The sequence below is a fragment of the Trachurus trachurus genome, assembly GCF_905171665.1.
Source record: "Trachurus trachurus genome assembly, chromosome: 19".
NCBI classification, from domain to species: Eukaryota; Metazoa; Chordata; class Actinopteri; order Carangiformes; family Carangidae; genus Trachurus; species Trachurus trachurus.
Window position 1 is genome coordinate 24,839,587 of NC_139913.1, and position 19,413 is coordinate 24,858,999.

At 42.8% G+C, this 19,413-nt stretch overlaps 1 protein-coding gene across 3 annotated transcripts in view; it reads right to left on the reverse strand.

Moving 5' to 3' along the window:
- Positions 1-106: 106 nt before the first annotated feature.
- The window catches only part of dnmbp (dynamin binding protein), a 46,872-nt gene continuing 27,565 nt past the window's right edge, over positions 107-19,413 (reverse strand). For 2 of the 3 annotated variants that reach the window (XM_083994669.1, XM_083994668.1), the window contains 13 exons: positions 10,679-10,893; positions 9,261-9,360; positions 8,742-8,889; positions 7,607-7,624; positions 6,430-6,629; positions 6,170-6,300; positions 5,968-6,072; positions 5,306-5,434; positions 4,881-5,216; positions 4,594-4,785; positions 3,549-3,747; positions 2,706-3,451; positions 107-1,209 (listed from right to left, as the gene is read on the reverse strand). In XM_083994669.1, the coding sequence (XP_083850795.1) occupies positions 1,024-1,209; positions 2,706-3,451; positions 3,549-3,747; positions 4,594-4,785; positions 4,881-5,216; positions 5,306-5,434; positions 5,968-6,072; positions 6,170-6,300; positions 6,430-6,629; positions 7,607-7,624; positions 8,742-8,889; positions 9,261-9,360; positions 10,679-10,893 (2,705 nt within the window). In that variant the 3' untranslated portion in view covers positions 107-1,023. The remainder of the gene's footprint in view (positions 1,210-2,705; positions 3,452-3,548; positions 3,748-4,593; positions 4,786-4,880; positions 5,217-5,305; positions 5,435-5,967; positions 6,073-6,169; positions 6,301-6,429; positions 6,630-7,606; positions 7,625-8,741; positions 8,890-9,260; positions 9,361-10,678; positions 10,894-19,413) is intronic. The other variant, XM_083994667.1, reaches the window with a different exon arrangement.

Consider the following 19,413-nt stretch of genomic DNA (forward strand, 5'->3'; position numbering starts at 1 on the left):
ACTATTATTATGTGTCAGTCAAGAATAAAAACTGTGTAGAGCGCTCTGACACCATGACAGTGTGTCAACATCCATCTTTCACATCACAGAGGAAAACAAGCGTATCAATATTTGTCAGCTGAGCTGTCTTTTATTCAAATAGTGATCACTTTACAGTGGGTGCAATAGCATATTTTCACTGTACAGCACTATGTATATATTTATACTGTATATAATTTACATGGGGAGCTTATGGAGAAATCTTAGCTAAGATCACACCACAGTCTCTCTCCCTGTCTGTTAACCTCTTCTCACAGGTAAAAGGGTCATCAGCTGTTTACATAGTGTCAACCCAGTAAAAAAAAAAAAAAAAAAGGTATTCAAACAGTTCAAGGGGCGTATTTGTAAACCATATTACATATGCCATTCAACTTTGTACTTGGTCTTAATTCAAACAGTCAATGTAAATTTCATACAGTGGCTCCACAGGCACTTCAAACTTGCAACCAATGGATAATCACCTTAAGTGCCTATGATATGGAGTAAATGCAACTAATATTCCTCTGTCATTCAAGTGATGTAATGAACCACATGAAGAAAAGAGTTACTAACACAGTGTTCAGGTCAGTCTCTGTGCATATCACTTGTTTGTTTATAAGAAGCAGTCTGAACTCAAAACCCCTCACATTTCCATCGCAATCTCCCAATGTGCAAACCTTGAAGGCCGCTCTCTTAAAACATTCGATTTATTGTCTTCAGCTCCAGAGAATATGGCAAAGGTCTGGTGCAAGTCACAGGATTTCCACTAGAAAGGGTGCAGTTTCCAGGAGGTAAAAAAAATTAAAAAGTCTATAAATACAGGCGATAATAATGTGAACTTTCTGGAGCAGAGTCATCAACAAGTCCAGCTCTTCTCACTATCAAACTGCATGACAACATATGAAAAATGCGCCACCACACAAACATGCTTGTTTGTTTTATTTGATCCATCTGCTCGCGAGGTGGAAGTGCAGTCTCAGGAGTCGTCCGCCTGATCAAACCTCCTCATGTGTATTCGGATTTACGAATGTAGTTGGAAGGCACGTAACCGCGGCGGCCGCCCGCCTCCCCCAGCCACCATTCACTGTTGCCATTCATGTCCTGGAACTCCAGGATCCGCAGCCTCTGATTTGCAGAAATGCTCAGTTCATTGGGACAGCGGGCGGTGAAGGAGTAGAGGGCGTAGTAAATCTGAAAAAAAGAAACAATGTTAAACAAGCTGAAAACACACAACTGACATATAATCACCTTAAAAAGGCTCTCTGTGTGAAAGATCCAGAAGAAGTGCAACAATACATTCACTCCAACTGAACAAATTAAACATTAATTCTCATGTTGGCAGTGTGTCTCTCTTTAAGTGTGAAGTGCTCTACTGTGTTCACACGCTAGTTGCCAAGCCAACCTCATCTGCCAGACTCATCTGCCAGACTTTTGGTTGCACCATCACCAAAATAAACCTTCTCTCCAAATACTATCCTGGCTTGGCTTCAGTAACTCCCTCCACCGCATTATCATGACCCCACTCCGCTGACCCCACTTCATTCTAAAATTGATTTAAGGTCTTCCTGTTTGTGTTTAAAGCCCTGAAGAGATAAGCCTCTCCCCACACCAGCGACCTATCAAAGGGCTCTAAGACTGTGTGACATGGGCCCCCAGACCATATTAGACCCCAGACTCTGGAGCGGCCTGTCTATCTCATTCAGATCTGTCCCACTTATTAACACTTACTTTACTCTAATACTCTAACTTAATTAGAGTTTCAGCTAAGATGAGCTGTCAATGTTTGATGATTGCATTTTTTCTTATAGCATTTTAGTTTGTCAGTAGCCAAGACTGGGTGAAGGTGTGAGAGGCCGCGGGTTTTACTCTTGTTTACGTTTTTTTTTTACCTCTACTGTACATGACTTCACTACTTTCTGTCAATGTGGGCTCTTAATCTAATTTTCATTTTATGTTTTAGCTTATCTATACACCCTTAATATCTTTATCATTGTTGTACGTTTTTTTTAAAGGGACAACGAGGAGTTTCTATTCGGTTATAAAAAAGTCTCACGTTAATGTGGATGAATCTCCGCTACCCACACTTGATAATGGGCCCATTTTCGATAAATATATCGTTCTGTCTCTATCGTTATTTTGTTATTATTAGTGGTGGCGGAAATGCTGGTCGAGCCGACCAGCGTTTTTTACTTTCGGTTTCGCAACGAGTCATGAGAATAACACAGCTGAATCGCCGTTTATGGTCGGAACTACGACGGTATGTGAACCTCTTTGAACCTCTGACTTTAATTCTTGATGAATGAAAACATGAGTCTGTTTTGCGCCGGTCAAAAGAATTTTACGGTGCGCGCGGAGGCTCATAAATGTAGTGTGAAAACACTTCGCTTTTCCAAAACTCCTCGTTGTCCCTTTAATATATATATTCTCAATGTTTTATAGCTTATCTTTTGCTTAGCTATTTTGCATAAGAGGTCTCTACCTCAGTGTATCCCCATGAACTGTAATCATGTTTGAATGAATAAAAGAAAGAATGAATGAATTAGTTAATGAATAAAACAAACAAGGAGCTAAATGAAGTTACAAAGACTTCACCTTTTTCATAATTTTTCATTATTAAATTTGTCTGGTAAAAGTTTTATTATATAAACAAACACACAATGCATCTTATTCATCAAACAAAATCTCACCTGGTGACCATCCAGTTCGCTCTCATCTGCCTCTGGTTCTGGTTCTGGTTCTGGTTCTGCTTCTGGTTCTGGTTCCTGTTCTGGTTCTGGTTCTGGTTCCGGCTCAGGCTCCGGCTCAGGCTCGATGTATTGGTCTCTGGAGTAAACAGACTTCTTCTGGCCTCCGTTGTCTCCGTTTCTCCACTGGTGTGAGCTGTAGGATCTGTCTGTGTGTCCGTAGCGCTGCGAGTGAGTGTTTCTGTGCGAGGAGGACGAGTCCGTCTCCGAGAGGTCCGACGTCTCCCTGTGGCTGCTGGAGCTGGCGTAGCTGGTGTCGTAGGAGTCTCTGTGGTTGGCCGAGTGTCGGTACAGAGGCTCCGCGTCTCTGTGACTGGACGAGTTTCGGTGCACGTGGTCGACAAAGTCCCGTCGGTTTGAGATATTTCGCGGCGAGGAGTTTATGGAGTTGGTCTGACTGGCTGAGTCGGGGTTGGGGGCGTCTCTGTGGTGACTCCTGCGGGACGAGGCCGAGTCCAGAGACGGGTGGGGCGACGAGTGACTGTGAGGCTGCGATGACGTGGAGAAGCTGACGGTGGCCGTTTCCTGGTTGAAGGTCAGAGTGCTGTTGCTGTTCTGGCGGGAGAAGACGGGCGAGGAGCCGCCGTAGCCCGACTCGTTTGAAGACTGGCTCTCGATGGACACGTCCGACTGGCTCCGGCGCGGGTTGTAAGGTTTGAGGAAGCTGCTGTACACAAAACCCTTGGTGACTGCAGAACAAGAAGGAAGGACAGAGATTTTATTGCTGCACCATTTTCCCCACCACCAGGCAGGTTAATATCATGTTTTAGAGCTTGAAGGCTTTACCTCCGTTATCAATTAACCAGCGGTTGTGGCTTCCCATCGGGTCCTGCTGCTTGATAACACCGACCAGGTCTCCCTCTAGTATGGACACATCCAGGTCCTGAGCAGCATTAAAGTTCCTCTCAGCCTGGAAAAGCTTCTCAGGGCCGTAGCGAACCAGAAGTCCTGCACGGTGCTCCTCCGTCTGCATGATGTAGTTGGGCTGAGGGCGACAAGGAGGAGATTCGTGATTAATTCATGTTGAAAAGAAAGGAGTCCACACACTGGAGTGGACTATAGCTCCCGACTGAGTTTAATAGTCACACACAACATGTAACGTTTCGGGTTAGGGTCTGCCCTTCATCAGACATGAAAAAACCTAGGTGACACACCTGCTTAAAAGTCATGTGACATAATTAAACTGGATGAATATGAAAAAAAGGGTCAAATACAAAGATGTACAGGAAAAAGAAAACAATCAACCTGCACAATATTATCTTATCACAATCAGATCAAATGTAGCACATGTCACATCACAACAACTTGAGTATTGCATAGCAGAAAACATCAGGTGTACCCGTCATGATGCAATGTAATACCAAGAAGAATGAATATCTACATAACGAGGTGCCTCAACTAGTCATAAAGGTGGTGACATAGGAAGTACATTATATCCAAAAATACAAAAATACTTCAAATATTATTAATTCATGTTACCATGGTTATATTAAACAGCATACAGGGCTCCAGACAGCCCCTAATTGGGAGCATTTTGCCCCCTAAATTTTTTAACTATGTATGTATGGTACAGTATGTGCAACCAGTAAATTTGCAATTTTTTTGTTACCACTGGTTAAATGTGAAAGGGACGACTTAATGAATCTGGTATCTGTTATTATAGGTGGGAGGCCAATATGTGCGAGGATCATGAATGAAAAGGAAATAATGAATATTTCCTTAGCAAGTTCATTTGCACCCCTACATTTTCTGCTTGTGCTCTAAAATGTTAAGTTAGGGGCCACTGTACTCGTCACCCTGATGACAGAACTGGGATAAAGCTTCAACTCACAGGTCCCTGCAGCTGCTTCTTGGAGGTCTGCTTCTCCAGGGTCTTCTTCTCAAAGGGCTTCTTGGCGGCGGCGGCGGCTGGAGGCAGGTTCTCGGGGCAGAAGCTGAAGCTCTGCAGCAGCTGGAGAACGCGGCCGTACTCTTCTTGGAACTGCGCGATCAGGTTTCCCTCCATGCCGACTTTGTTGGAGAACTGGAGATTGGGGTAAAGAGAGGGATGTTAATATGAGAATACCGGTTCATTTACCATGTCTACAGTGTCTACGGTGCAGATGAAGACACACTCACAACCTGGAGGAGGGGCTTCAGCTCTCCCAGCGTCGTCTTCATGAAGTCCTTCTGAGCCTGAGCGAAGGCCCTCACGCAGCCGGTGAACAGGTCCTCGGCTGCGCAGTGGAACTTGGGCAGCTCGTCCAGGAGCTGTGCGTTGAGCGCCTCGTAGTTGTTGCGGGCGACCTGCAGCTCCTCCTGGACGCGCCGGTCCTTCAGCCGGTCGGCTCGCTCCTTGCAGTTGTCGTAGTCCAGCAGCTTGTCGAAGCGCTTCTGGATGAGTTTGTGCGGCCCGGCGAACATGAGCAGCAGCTGGGTGAGCGGGTTGATGACCAGCGCCTCCGTACGCTCCTTCTGCTCAGGGTGGACACGAGATTAGGATGTGATCAGTGATTTATTTCCAACACACTTTGACAGAAAATGAGGCGGGACAGGTGACTTACAAACTGTGTGAACTGTTTGTCACTGATGCAGCGGTGAGCTTTCTGGAAGCGCTCGGGGTCCAGCACGCTGCGATCCGTGTAGATGTCACTGAAACTGATGGCGGCCAACACCTTCACGGAGGCCGATTCCTGAGGAGATGTATTTTTTCACAGTCACAATCAAAAAGTATCATATCGCAAAATATTTACTGGAATATTAAAAAATAATGAAATGCATGCAACAATCAGGAATAACATTCAACAGGCGCTTCTCTACATGAATCTGTGAAAAATAATTTCAAATTACTTCAGAGCAATAAAACCAGTCACATATTTACATTTTGTGGCTGATCAATGTGAATTAATCTTTTATATTGAATAAATCCATTAATTTTTATTTTACATTATTACTTTAATGATCCCAAGTGTTGATGTAGTATTTGCACCATTAAACATTTTATATATTTCTATTGTCGTGGCTCAATATTGCATTAGTAGTAGGCCTATATTTAATTTCTTGATTGTTCCCAACAGATTCTTTACTCATTTTTATGCTAAGGGTAACCCAAGACTGAGAATGTAAATATAAATATGCACATTCACAAAATTGTGTTAATCAAACACAGTAGTTAATTCTAGGATTTCTTCTGTGTATTTCCGTGGTCATGCTCATGGTCTCGTACCCTGATGTGTTGCAGGTACAAGGAAATGTCTCTGATGAAAGACTTGATGAGTCGCTCCTGCAGCCTGAACCTCTTCTCAGCCTCATCGAACGCTTCGTCTTTAATCTGGGGACAGAGGACAGAGGTTTGAGTGGACATGTTTTCATTTGTAACTCAACCGTCATGTGGAGCTTTACTTCAGCTGGGAGCGGGGTGGACGTACCTGGGGTGAGATCCCTGTGAGGTGCTTGAGGTGGCTGCTGACTCGGTTGGACTTCTTGATGATGGAGTGCATGCTGAGCTTGGAGATCTTGTCAATGAACGTGTCCTCGTCCCCTTTCCTGTACTTCACCACTGTGGACAGCAGAGGGAGAGCATGAGACAGGAAACACACCTGAGCCATGCCCTCCGCACGCATGTTTTGTAAACAGCAACAAATTCAGTGAGCAGAGGAGATGTGAGTTTTTTCTTTGTTCTTTTTACCGAGGTCCTTCCTGCGTTTGAATTCGTTGATGTTTACGTTGATCTCCTTGACGTCCTGCAGAGCCTGAGTCAGCTGGGGCCGGTCGTGGTGGCTGTCCGGCGTGGCCCCCAGCAGCTCCATGAGCAGCAGCGGGTAACGCATCACCCGCTGCACCGGCTTGATGAGGAAAGAGCCGAGGTTGATGTAATTTGTTTTACCCCTGGAATATGGAAAAGAACAGGTCGGAAAAATGAGAATAAGCGACGTATGAGACACTCACACCACCACAGTTACACCTCATGTTTCCTTCCATGTTCATGTAACGTCTTCATGTCATTTGGATTCATACGATCCAATGATCCAACATCATCACATATCAATATATTCTGATGATGACAGATACAGTTTTTGGGGAGAGACATGAAAGAACAGGGAAGGCACAATATGTTAAACAAAATTGATTTGCTTAGTTATAATGTAATCTAGAGGACAAACAGCTCACACAGCTTCATTTTGTCATTTGGGGGCAAATGTGATTTGATTTGACGCATGGAAAAAATAAATATGCTCTGTTATAATTACAACATTATTTATTTTATTTTTAAAAATTGTCTTTGATGTAAAGCTTCTGAACAGTAAAACATGTGACTACACATTTCACACTTAGTCAGAGAGCTTTGGACAATTAGAAAAAATATTATTATCATGAATTATATTATATTATATTATTTTATTATATTGAAGCTGTGAATTGCTGATGCTGTTTTAGTCCAGGAGATGGCATTACATGTGTTTTCCCAGAAAACAGCAATCACTTTGAATGAAGGGAAGAGTTGTGTAAAAACAGCAAGATGGGCAAGTTGAAAATTTCATTTCACAACAATAAAACACACACACACATACACACATGCACATGCAAACACAGATGGTAGAATATGGTTATGAGTCCATCTCAGTCTAAGGAAAGAAACTGAAATGGTCTGATAAAACCCAGCGCAAATGCTTTTAGAGCCTGTCGCACAAAGCACACGTTGATGTTTAGCTATCATACATGGTAAAGACACACACACACGCACGCACGCACGCACGCACGCACGCACACACACACACACAAGGGTCATTCCCAGGAGGGTTAGTGAGCAAAAAGCATGCGGTCACGATGATTTTCATGCTGGAAATCATGACGACAAGACTTACCACTCTCGGTACATGGCCCTGTTGAGGGGCAGAATGGGAAGATAACAGAAAACAGCATTTATGAGCCGGTGACCTGAGGATAACTTTCATGAAATCGTACATTCTGCAAAACATCCACAGGACATGTTTCTGTGATCCATAGGATTTCACAACTTGGGCCCGTTTACATTAACTTCACTGCTGGTTGTTATGGTTTTGTGTGTGGATTTTCTTTTAAACCTGGACAGACGCCCAGAGAAGCAGTAAAGCACACATGACCTTTCCAAAGCTGAATAGGCTGCAACACACATACAGCCAAATAATGAGGCTGAAGACTTCACGGTAAAACAACAAGAGACGTTCAGGGTGCAGGCCCATGCTTACAGTTTCCTTTTACTTTTGTTTATGCAGATTGGTTCTTGGAATCACCGCCTTTTTTCTTTCTTTCCCTAAAGCTTACGGTCTAACAAACCGTGGTTTATCTTCAAACATGAATTGCTGGACTATATTTCGCTCACTGTCTGAGTCACAGGTGGTGAAACCTGGCAGGTGAAACCAGGCCGGTCACATTCTTCAACTGGCCCACATCACACACTGTGGAGATGGAGCTCACAGAGTAGGAGAAAAGCTCCAGTATCTGTCCAGAAAGATTTAGAGCACAAATATGTTTCAGAGTAAAAGAAAGTATTTCTTCTGTTTCCAGATTTGCTGTACCTCCCTCCCATAACCGGCCCACACATTGAAGCTCAAAGTCTGCTTTGAAAAGCTGTCATAAATTAACACAGCGTACGTAGCCTTCAACTCTGTAACAATGTGACTTTGTCAAAGTGAAACTTAGTTAAACTAAAGTCCAAAGTGTGCCAGCGACAGCGTAGTTTTATTTTGAAATGTGACGCACTTTGCTACAAACACTCCATGACCACAAGTCTTTAACAGTTAATGTTTGACTCTGGATTAGTGGCCACTCTTTGTTTTCATGCTTATACACACACACACACATACACACACACATACCAACATGCATGTTTTTCTTCAGTCACATGCAAGAGATTTTTTCACAGTCAAACACACGGGTCAGAGCTCAAATCTGGAGCCAAATCTTGAGAGTGAAACTTGTCAGTTTTCTTTTTTTCTCTTCCTCCTCTCAGTGACTGACCTCAGTCTGTCCAGACACTCCAACACGTGGCGCTGGATGTTCTCGTCTTTCTCGTAGCTCTCCAGCAGAGAGATGGCATCGTCGTGGTTCTGACAGTAGATCTTGTACACCTCCTCCAGCTCAGCTTTGTAGTCTACAAACACTTTTCCTGATTGGACAGAGAGGAGAAACATAACATGTTCAATCAATCATGAAATAACAAAATTTTTTTTTTTTTTTATCATCACATAAAAACTGAAATTGATGTAAGTGCATATCTCCAATATATCTGTGATTATCGATCATTTCCGCAATAAATTGAAGTAATCAATCATTACTGCACATAATGATGATTCTTCACTTCACATCATCTAATGGTTCAAAGTCTTACTTAGCCAATAAACTGTGATCAGGTGACTGTGTGTGTTTAAAACCAATCAAATCCAAGCACAGTGAGCCGAGAGAAGCCGTCTGATTGGACTGTTGGTGAAACAGTAACTTCAGGCCACTTTGTGCGTCTTTTGAAAATCCTCTCCTCACCAATAGAGTCGGTCTCCTGCAGCGTGTCGAGCAGCCGCTGTGACAGGTCGATGACGGAGCCGATGTTGCCAAACAGCCCGTCGAAGTCCACGTTCTTCACCTGCAGGAGACGAAGGCGGAAAGAGTTAAAACAATGTGCTGGAAGCTGATTCCACATCCTGGTATCCTGCTGCTCAGGTTCTGAGCACGTAAACACTTTTTGTGCTAAAGCCCTTATTCCACATCTGAGAAACACGGTGATAACCAGCTGGAGGACCGAGATAAAAAAGCTCAGCACTGTGGTGTGTAAACAACTTATCTCAGACTCTCATCATGTCCTCAGGTGCCTCCTCAACTCATTTAGATAAAAGTCACTGAAACAGATGTGACGACTTAAAAGCGAAGGTTTGATCGGGGAGTTATAGAGGAGAAGGTCACAGAACTGTTTTGAAACCTGAACAATAACTGCTTTTAAAATAACCAGGTAAAAGTGCTAAATTTGATCAAAACAAAAAGCAGACAAGACCAGGCAAGCCTAGCATTCATGTTTGTTTTTTTTATTCCATTGTTCAATCTTTCTGTTCACTGTTGTGAAACACTTTCTATGGATTATATTGTATTTGACACATCTGGTGTGTCTACTCCACATTATTTTGATCTGATATTTGTAGAAACTCAATGTCCTCACTGTTTCATGTGTTTAGACTTGAAGCTTTAATAAACTCTCAGTGAACTCGTCACAGGTAACTTCTTGCATTATCACTCAGCTGGTGCAGCAGCAACTAACACCGACTGTAAACACAACATGACTTCCTCAGTTCCTCAGTCCTCAGAAATATTTCAAATGATGCCTCTATCCTTGAAACACTTTTTTAAAAAGTGGCTAATTAGTGGTCAAGGCTGTGAACATTACATTTCCTGTCATGTTGTCTGTCAGTGTATTAATTGTCTAGTATTGTTGCTTTTTGTGCATGGCTTCTAATGGGTTTAATGTGTGTAATGTTATTGTGTCTTGTGTACTTTTTTTTTTTTTTTTGATGTTGCTGCTTAATGTTGCTTCTGTTTTGTCTGTAGCAGCTGCTGTTTGAGTTGAGTTTTATGTTAGTTTGTGTGTGTATGCATGAACCTTCTCTGAGCTCTCTGTCTTTTGTCCACTATTCAGCTTTTTAATCATTGAATGTATTTATTTGTATGTTGATAATCAAAATGTTTTTATTTCTTTTAGGGTGACTTTTAACATCAGTCCAGGGACAACAGATGTAAAATAGCCTTTTGGCTAATTCTGGCATGTTTACATTTGTTTAAATGTTTTTATTAATGTGCAATGTCCCTGATCCTTAAACCTTTAAATAAATAAATACATAAATAAATAAAGGGATACTACCTAATTCTAACAATATCACAATATCTAGGTCCAACGTTTCTAGTCATGTCTCTACCTGCTTCATCTGCAGCGGCTCGATGATTTCCTTGACACACATCTGCAGGTCTTTGATGTAGTCCTTCTCCGTCTGCAGGAGCTCCTCGATGACCTTGGACCTCTTCTCCAGCATCCTCTGCTCTGGGTCCTCTGTGCCCAGGCCGGCGCTGGGGGCCGAGTCTGAGGCGGGACAGGAGTCCAGAGGTTTGGGTTGGGACGACAGCAGCGTCATCTCTGGAAAGACGGGGCAGAAGACACATTTAGCTTGGATATTCAATTCTTTTTTATAAAACACCATTTAAAATTCCTCTTATGAATGTATTCATTTCTGCTCATTAACTGCCATGAAATTGGCATTAACACAAAGCTTGTTGTAACAAAAAGGGGGATTACGCTACGCTACAGAGAAACCTTTCCCAGCCCATGTCCTCATTGAGTGTATCCACACACGCACACACACACACACACACGCTCATGCCCACCCACCCAGTCCACCCTCTACTCTTCATCTTGTCTGACTGGCTTTTGATCAATGTCTCTGCTATCACTGGTCCCTGGGACTGGAGGGAGAGCCCGGTTCACGCATCGCTGCTTTTCATGAATGGATCCAAAACTGGAGTGAGACTCAGGGTCTTTATGTGCAGCACAATGGCCTGTAACAGCAACTACAGACACACAGGCTGTGAGGGGGGGGGGGGGCATTAAAGAAGAGGCAGTTAGAGAGGGACGGCGAGATAACAGCACTGTGAGACAAGACCAGTGTGTGTGTGTGTGTGTGGTGCATCATGGACACTGTGCATCTGCTGTGTGTATTTATATTTTTAACATCGGTGGTGGAAGTGTTAAAATCCTTCTCTTTAGTAAAACATGATAATGAAACACCACAAAAATCTAATAATTTAGATTAAATGTTCTAATTATTAGAAAACTAAAAACACTCACTAAGCAGAATGAATCATTTCATACGTATATTATAATATAATTTATAAATGCATCAGATTTTTAAAGTGGATTAAAAAGAATCCACTGCTCTATAAGTGCTGAATAAAAACACCAGGGTGTTGTGTTGTATGTGATGTTGACATGTTGTTGTGCAGGAGGAAACCCTGCAGTGAAGCAGTGCTGCAGTAACAAGTTGTGTAGTTGAGTACAGAGATCTTCAGAACAGCTGCTGTCAGCGGCTCATCAAGTTAACTCTGCTTACCCTCCTGTTACCTCCTGGAATTTCTAAGCACTTGAATGCAGTACACTCACGCACGCACAAACACACACACTTTGCAAAAACCTCAAAATTTTATTGTTGTTTTTGTTAATTTACACAAAATGGGGTTTAGTTACCTCCATGTAAAAACTATTTTAAAAATATTTCTCAAGGGAATCTTAAGTATGAGTTAAATTAATACCTAAAAAACTTTTCAGACAAAATGTTCAAAATGTATGTCTGATATCTAATGAACTAATATGTGTGTGTGTGTGTTCCTCGTCTCCCTCCCTCCCTGACCTCCTCCTCTCCCTCTGTCTGTCTCTGTCTCTCTCTCTTCACGTGATTTGGCTAAAGCTCAAGTCAAAGGAGCTTTTCTCATCTCTGTCGCCTCTGCTGCTCTGACCAGCGCCAGCGTTTCCCCCTCTGGTGAGAAAGTAGTAAAGTAGTTCACCGATGGTCTGAAAAGTCAGAACAGCAGCAGCACAACCCAGAGAGAGAGAGAGAGAGAACAAAGGACTGAGGGTTTAATTGGAATCAATCGGCTCATTCCCACGTTTGATCCTCCACACACACACACACACACACACAGACCACAACATCATATGCTCCACTTCACATGGTTAAATACGCAGCCACTTCCATCATAACCAACATGTGAAGCTGCTTTGCCATGTTTTGACCCACTTCTGTGAAATTCCACTGTTATTTGTTCTGTGAAGTATCATAAAGGAAATAAAGGCACCGCACACATTCACATGACTGCACAAACACACAACAAGAGGCTTGACACAGTTTAAGTAGAACTCACTTCACTTATCTAAAATCTAATGCAAAGCAAAGCTGTTGTACATCAGTGATCAAGACTGTAGTCCATCCAAAATATTTTCCATCTGACTCCTGAGTTTGAAAGAAATCCGATATACCGTCCGGTATATAAAACTAAATCACAGGAGCCAATAGGATCAGGTGTCACTCAGCCAACACCCATATGACAAACGCTTGGTATCAGTGAATCACACACACCTGTGAGTGAAAACCAGCAATCCCTCAGTGCAAACAACAACCTGCTGTTGAAAACACCAACATGGCACGAGTCAAACTAGGTTTTGAAATTATTTTTCTACATCGCCAGGGAGAATAAAATACTTTCTGATTATTATTCACAGCTGTTGGAAATAGTTCTAAAGTCAGAAAAGCACTGAAAATCTCTTCTGAACACCTGTTGTGCTGATTGCACTTTATATCAGCAAAACTGTGAGGAATAAAACCAGTGTGCAATGTGATTATATAATAAAAACAACACAAGAGCCTCTATCACCAACCAAACAATGACAGCACTGTTCTTGTTGTCTCATCCCAGCAGAAAAACATCAGATCCTCTGGTTTTTGAAGGAAGAGAAACAAAGTGTTGGACGTGGTGTGGAGGCCTAGTGTGTTAACAGTATATTCAGAGCTGTGTTATGATAAAATGTGGATAGAAAACCTCCACAGAGAGGGGGATCAGGGGCCGTGACTCTGCAGGGGGGCCACGGTGTCTGAGATCTGGCAGCGTTCAAACGCTGACCTGGTTCCACATATTTGAGAGTTTGGGAAATAAAACAAAGAGATTGTCTGTGTGGACTGTTGAGATACAGAGTTATGGATTAATTGGGTTAATGAAGGCAGGAGAACTGTGCTGCTTTTGATTCTCTCCCTTCACTCCCTGTGTTTTTACAGACAGGGAGTGAGACTGTTTTTACAGAAATACTGATTTCACTGATAACTGATAGCCACCTCAATCGTTATCTAACCTTTTTCTGACAAATCTTGGTGAAGTTTGGACTTTAACACAAATAACAAAAACCCCAAAATAAATACAAGTTTGTTAAGCCTCAGATTTTAAATGTACTTGCACAAGCCTAAGAAAACACTGAACACCCACCATAAACACAGCCTTTCTCCCTCTTTGTGCAGGAATTGTCAACAAACGGTGAAGCAACCTTTCAATGCAAAATGATAAAAGATACTCAGACACAAATTTTCTTTTCTTTTCTCACTTGAAAACAAACTAAATCACAGGCTCCAACAGGTGGAACCAATACAGCAGAGTAGAGCAGCAGTCTGTTTTTTTTTTTTACACACCAGTGCATGTTCTTCATCATGGGAAGATTTGGATTTTAAGTTATTCAGAGAATTCAGGAACATTGAACAGTTCAGACTCATGGAGCAGGAACAGGATCTTTATGAATCATGTTCAACACACTAATCTTGACTGAGCTCTGGGTCCATCACAGCAGGCAGTGTGCAGCATTTTATCGCAATAAAATATGACGTAAGCCAGACATCATCATCTCTTACAACACCTGGCCTTCTATCTTCAGACACCCAGTATGACTACAGCCACGGTCACAGCTGATACTATATTAGCACAGGTCATCCAAGGTTTAACAAAGACTAAACAATGGAAGTAAAGTCAGAAAACAGGGTTTAAAATGTTTAGTGAGACTGTGACTGAGAGTTTGTGAAAAATTAGATCAAAGTAATGCAAACTTAATTTTACAAATCCAAGCTGTTAAGAACAAACATTATGAGAAGCATGATTCACTGATGCATTCCCCTCGAAGCCGCTTCGTTTCCACCGCCTCGCACTCTTACACACAGACGGAGGGAGAGAAAGGAGAAGATGATGATGATGGCGTCACCCACCTGCTGCTTGCAACTTTCTTCAATCCACTTCAAAAACAAACACGCCCCCTCCTCCCCTCCGTGCACACACGCATGGTGGTTCAAACAACGCCACCCATTCTAAGATAGTCCATTGTCAATCTGAAGTCCAGCTCCTGAGCCCTGTGGAGGAGCGAGCGTCCGGCTGCAGAAAGCCCATTCCACAGCTCCAATTACCATGAGAATGGATGGGAACCCACTGTGATTACACACACACACACACACACACACACACACACACACACACACACACACACACACACACACACACACACACACACACACACACACACACACACACACACACACACACACACACACACACGGAGACACACACACACACACACACACACACACGGAGACACACACACACACCAGGGAGGACGACCACTCTGGCAGACATTAAAACCTGGAGCTGGACTCTGTTCTCAGGTGTCCCAAATCCACACTGTATCCTAACCTTCACCTAAATACTATATGATATTAAATGTCAAACTGCAGATTTGGAAAAGTTACAGCTAATTAAACTTTACATTGAGACAACAGGAAGTTTTTTTGTTGTTGTTTTTATCTCTTTAATTTTTGGAGCTGTTACACTTTTTTAAAGCTGGGGGCAGCTTCTTTTTTTTCTTTGTGCATTGCATTGTGGGAGAATCGTGCAACAGCATCACACCCCAAAATCAAACATACTTATCTGCATGCTGTCTGGGAAAGACTTTACTTTGTCACTTTTCTGACGTGAACATTCACCTGTTGTGAGCCTCGAGCTTCACTTATCTGTTACGTTACCTATCCTGAATGCAGTGGCTGACCTCTGCCCATCATGTTACAGTAATGCCTACGATACTGATTAAACTATCAAGACTTATCAATCTTATCAGATCTTAAGTACGTAACATGGAAAATCAAAGAATGGCTGCTCTTGTTTTCCGCCTCCTTTCATTTCTACTGTTGTTTTTCTGATGGATGTAATCTTTTAATGGCACATGAACTCACATTGAGTTAGGCTACTTAAACTTAAATTAACCAAAAGTCCTGCCAGGCCAGAGAGATCCAGTCCAGTCGGATCCAGTTCAGTGATGGGTCTGTTTCACGTTTCCCATTCAGCTGACACTTGACCAGACTCCTCCTCTGACAGGCTGAAATCTATTAAAATCATGATGCTTTGATTCAACATGTGAACTTCAGGCTTCTGAAGGATGTTCAACGTTATTTTCAACAACATATTTATATATAATCTGCAAACTAAGTAACTCATTAGAAAAATACATTTTCTTTCCCTCTCTTGAAGATCTGTTTCCTTGTTTCACAACTGCAGCAAAACCAGTTTTTAACTAATACATCCCTGGATTCACAGTCAGCTCATGGCCGTGCAAAGTCACACACACACACACACACACGAAAAAAAAAAAAAGTTCACCCTGCACCAATCTCTGTAAGGTCAGACACAATCGGCGCTGTGTGCTTTCTGCTCCAAAGTTCACAGCAGAATGCACAGTCGCCACGGCAACAAGAATAGCGGGGGCCCTCCTCATATCAAGCCAAGTTTTTAGGAGAGCAGGGAAGCAGGGAGTGGCTTTACTGAAGCGATCACATGGACAACGCTGCATGGGAATGTGTATGTATGTGTGTGTATGTGTTACAGAGTTGCAGACTTCCAAACCTGCCATGACCTGTAATTAATACTGAATGCACTGGAGAGACGGAGTGGATTTTTTCCATGACGCTGGAAACTGGCACAAGAAAACAATGTCAACGCTGCAGTGTAAATATCAACAGGACTCTTAAAGGCCATTGCTTTGGCACATGGGCTTTGTGTTTTAGCACCGTTGCAGTAGATAATATATTGAAACAAACACAAATCTGCACACAGGAGCTTTCCTTTTCGTTACATCCCCGTCCTTTTGTTCAGATCTGCACCTCCTCCTGTGGCACCACCACGTAGGCATCGCTAGGTGGATGGACATCGGGGAGTTTATTTAGTGACATACCTTCCTGTTTATCTCTTTTAGGGGTCAAATGTCAGAAGGTCACATTCCTGTTACTGGCAAAATCTCTCAGCAACCTCTGTGACCATTGTTGTGTACTGCTGGTAATTACAGCCTCAGTTTAGTGTGTCCACTGTCGGTCACAAAGACACGCAGCTCTGCTTGTTTCCAGGTGGATGAGGCTACGATCTAATTAATACAGTGAATAACTAAGTTGCTTCAGTGCTTCATGGCAAACAAGGAGGAACGCTGTGATCTCATGCCTCCTTGGAATTTCTCATTATGTCTCATTTCTATAACGAACAATGTCCAATTACTTCAAGAGACTGTCCGTTTTGCATATGTGCGGGGAGAGGTTTAGGAGGAACCCAAACTATCAACTCAGGAGTCTATTCAACCAAAAAGAAGCTCTACTGTCTTCAAGTTAATGGAGCAGAGAAGCACAGAGTCTCACAGGTGCCTCAAAGACACACAGTGCAAAACACCATGGAAAAGAGTCCAACTTCTCATGTCAGGGCATTTGGTAATTTTATCTACTTTAAATGTTTTAAGTTTCTTGGGCTATACAACCCGTGTGTGACAAGTACATTTGAATGACTGAACTTTCAGGATTATACCTGTTGCTAATTGCAGGGCAAGTTAAAACAAAGATCTGCCCGGGGCCTTGTGAGTTTTCCCACAACACAAGACACAACACAAGAGATTGCAGCTCTAAGATTCTTTCAACAGCGCTGTAAAGAGAAAGTCTTAGTAAAGAAGCAATTTCTTTATATTCCTCAGTCATGATTATTTAAATATATATTTGCAGTAAATGAGGTGAAGATCTTAATGTAAACACCCTCTCAAATGACAAATACTGGATACACAGTAAGTAAATCTAACATGAACACTGCTGTTCATGCTGCTACTGTTTGACACTGATGCTCTTATTTACTAACCAGAGTCATTTTAATCACTCTGTGTTTCTGTGTGTGAACATATAAATACATTAGTTCCCTGGGCTAATGTCACCACAACTTAGATCAACATCTATAACCACTGTGTCAACTTGTATACACACACACACATACACACATACACCAAATCTAACAAGTGTGTCAGCCAGGCTTTACCACAAATTGACATTCAAACTAGCTCATTTGTTTGAGTTTGTTTATCGGACCGTGATACAGCAACACGGGAAAACACTTGCTGACTGAAGAGTAGAGGAGTATTTCATGTTTACAGATCCAGTTGTGGCATTTAGATTTCAGTCTCACTCAGAGTCCAGCTGCAACCTGAACATGACTGTGTCACACTCACATGAGGTGTGACAATCCCATAAACTGGCTGTAATAACGTGGCCTTATCAAGAGTACACTGGTCCTGACAGGACAGGGACATCCCAGAAAGGTCAAAGGTCTTTCCCCATACCACATCAGTCTTGTTACTCATGATGATACCAGTAATATCCTCTAACCTAATAGATATTGTACACAATCACAATCACCACATACTGTCGCTCAAAAGAAGGAGCAGTCAGGAACAAAAACAAAAGGCATTTCCAGTAAGCCAGTATGATTCATGCCAACTGTTGAGCTCAATCATTTTTTGCTAATTGACTTCTCTCCTCGGCAGCAGTGAGATAAGACGCCTTTAGACAACAGTGTTGTCAGCCGATTTTAAATCTTGCCCAAAGATTTCCAGTCTTAACTCCTAGCCCCCCCTCACCCCCTCACCCCCACTGCCCACCAATAGCAGCCACTGCTGGAGGATTACACAGGACAACAGAGCATACGCTGCATGATCATAGCTGGGTGACGACACTTCACTCCCTAACACCCTGCACACACAGCAGAAGAGGAGTTCAAAAGCAAAACCATGAAATCAAATCTTATGTCTAGAATTATTCAACAATTTCATTCGTTTCAAATATTAAATAAGTTCAACATAAACTATCGAGCCAATCAATTCCTTCAAAAACACATTCTGGGGCGTCGTTGGTTGAGAAGGGTGCCCCATATACAGAGGCTCCAGTCCTCACTGCAGCCGGCCCCGTATCGAATCCCGACTCGGGCGGCCCTTTGCTGCATGTCATTCCTCCTCTCTCCGTCTCTCTCAACTAAACTATCAATGAAAGGCAAGAATGCCCCCAAAAAACACACATTCAGTTCCCATCATCACAAACACACACAATACACACATAAAGTTAATAATACATTAATACAATAATACATCTTGACACGAGGCTCCTCGTATGTCTTCTAAAATATTGATCACTAGCTTCTGTTTAATGATTAGGGAGAACAAAGGGCCCTTGCACATGGCTGGTGGCTCGTGGCCGACCTCACCGAGCCTCGGCCATCACCTCAATGTCACTGAATCACAGCGTAAGCCCAATAAGCGCTGCAACAAGATGCTCTAATGTTTTTAGCCCTGCAATCAAATGCTCTGCTCAGGACAAACCCCTGACCAGGCTGAAACTCTTTAACAAGATTAGCGGATGACAAGACACTGCGGCTGCAAGCGTGCATAAGTGTGTGTGTGTGTGTGTTTTGAAAAATGGCGTCATCTCTGCAATAAGCCTCCAAGGGTTTTTGCAACACACACACACACACACACACACACAGAGTATCAGTCTAGTCGTGCAGTGAAGGAGTCAGGCCAGTGCTGGCCAGCGCCTGGCACCAGACAGACCCCCCCCCCATCCACTCACCATGCTGACGCTAGGGATTAATACTGGACTCCCCAAATGGATGGGGAGTGGGGTGTGTGTGTGTTTTAGTTTCTAGGTGACTGGGGGAGGGGCTGTGGGCCACCACCTGCTTCTTCTCAGACACAATGAAGTGAGCCAGAAGAGTTCTTTCTCTTTCTTCAGGT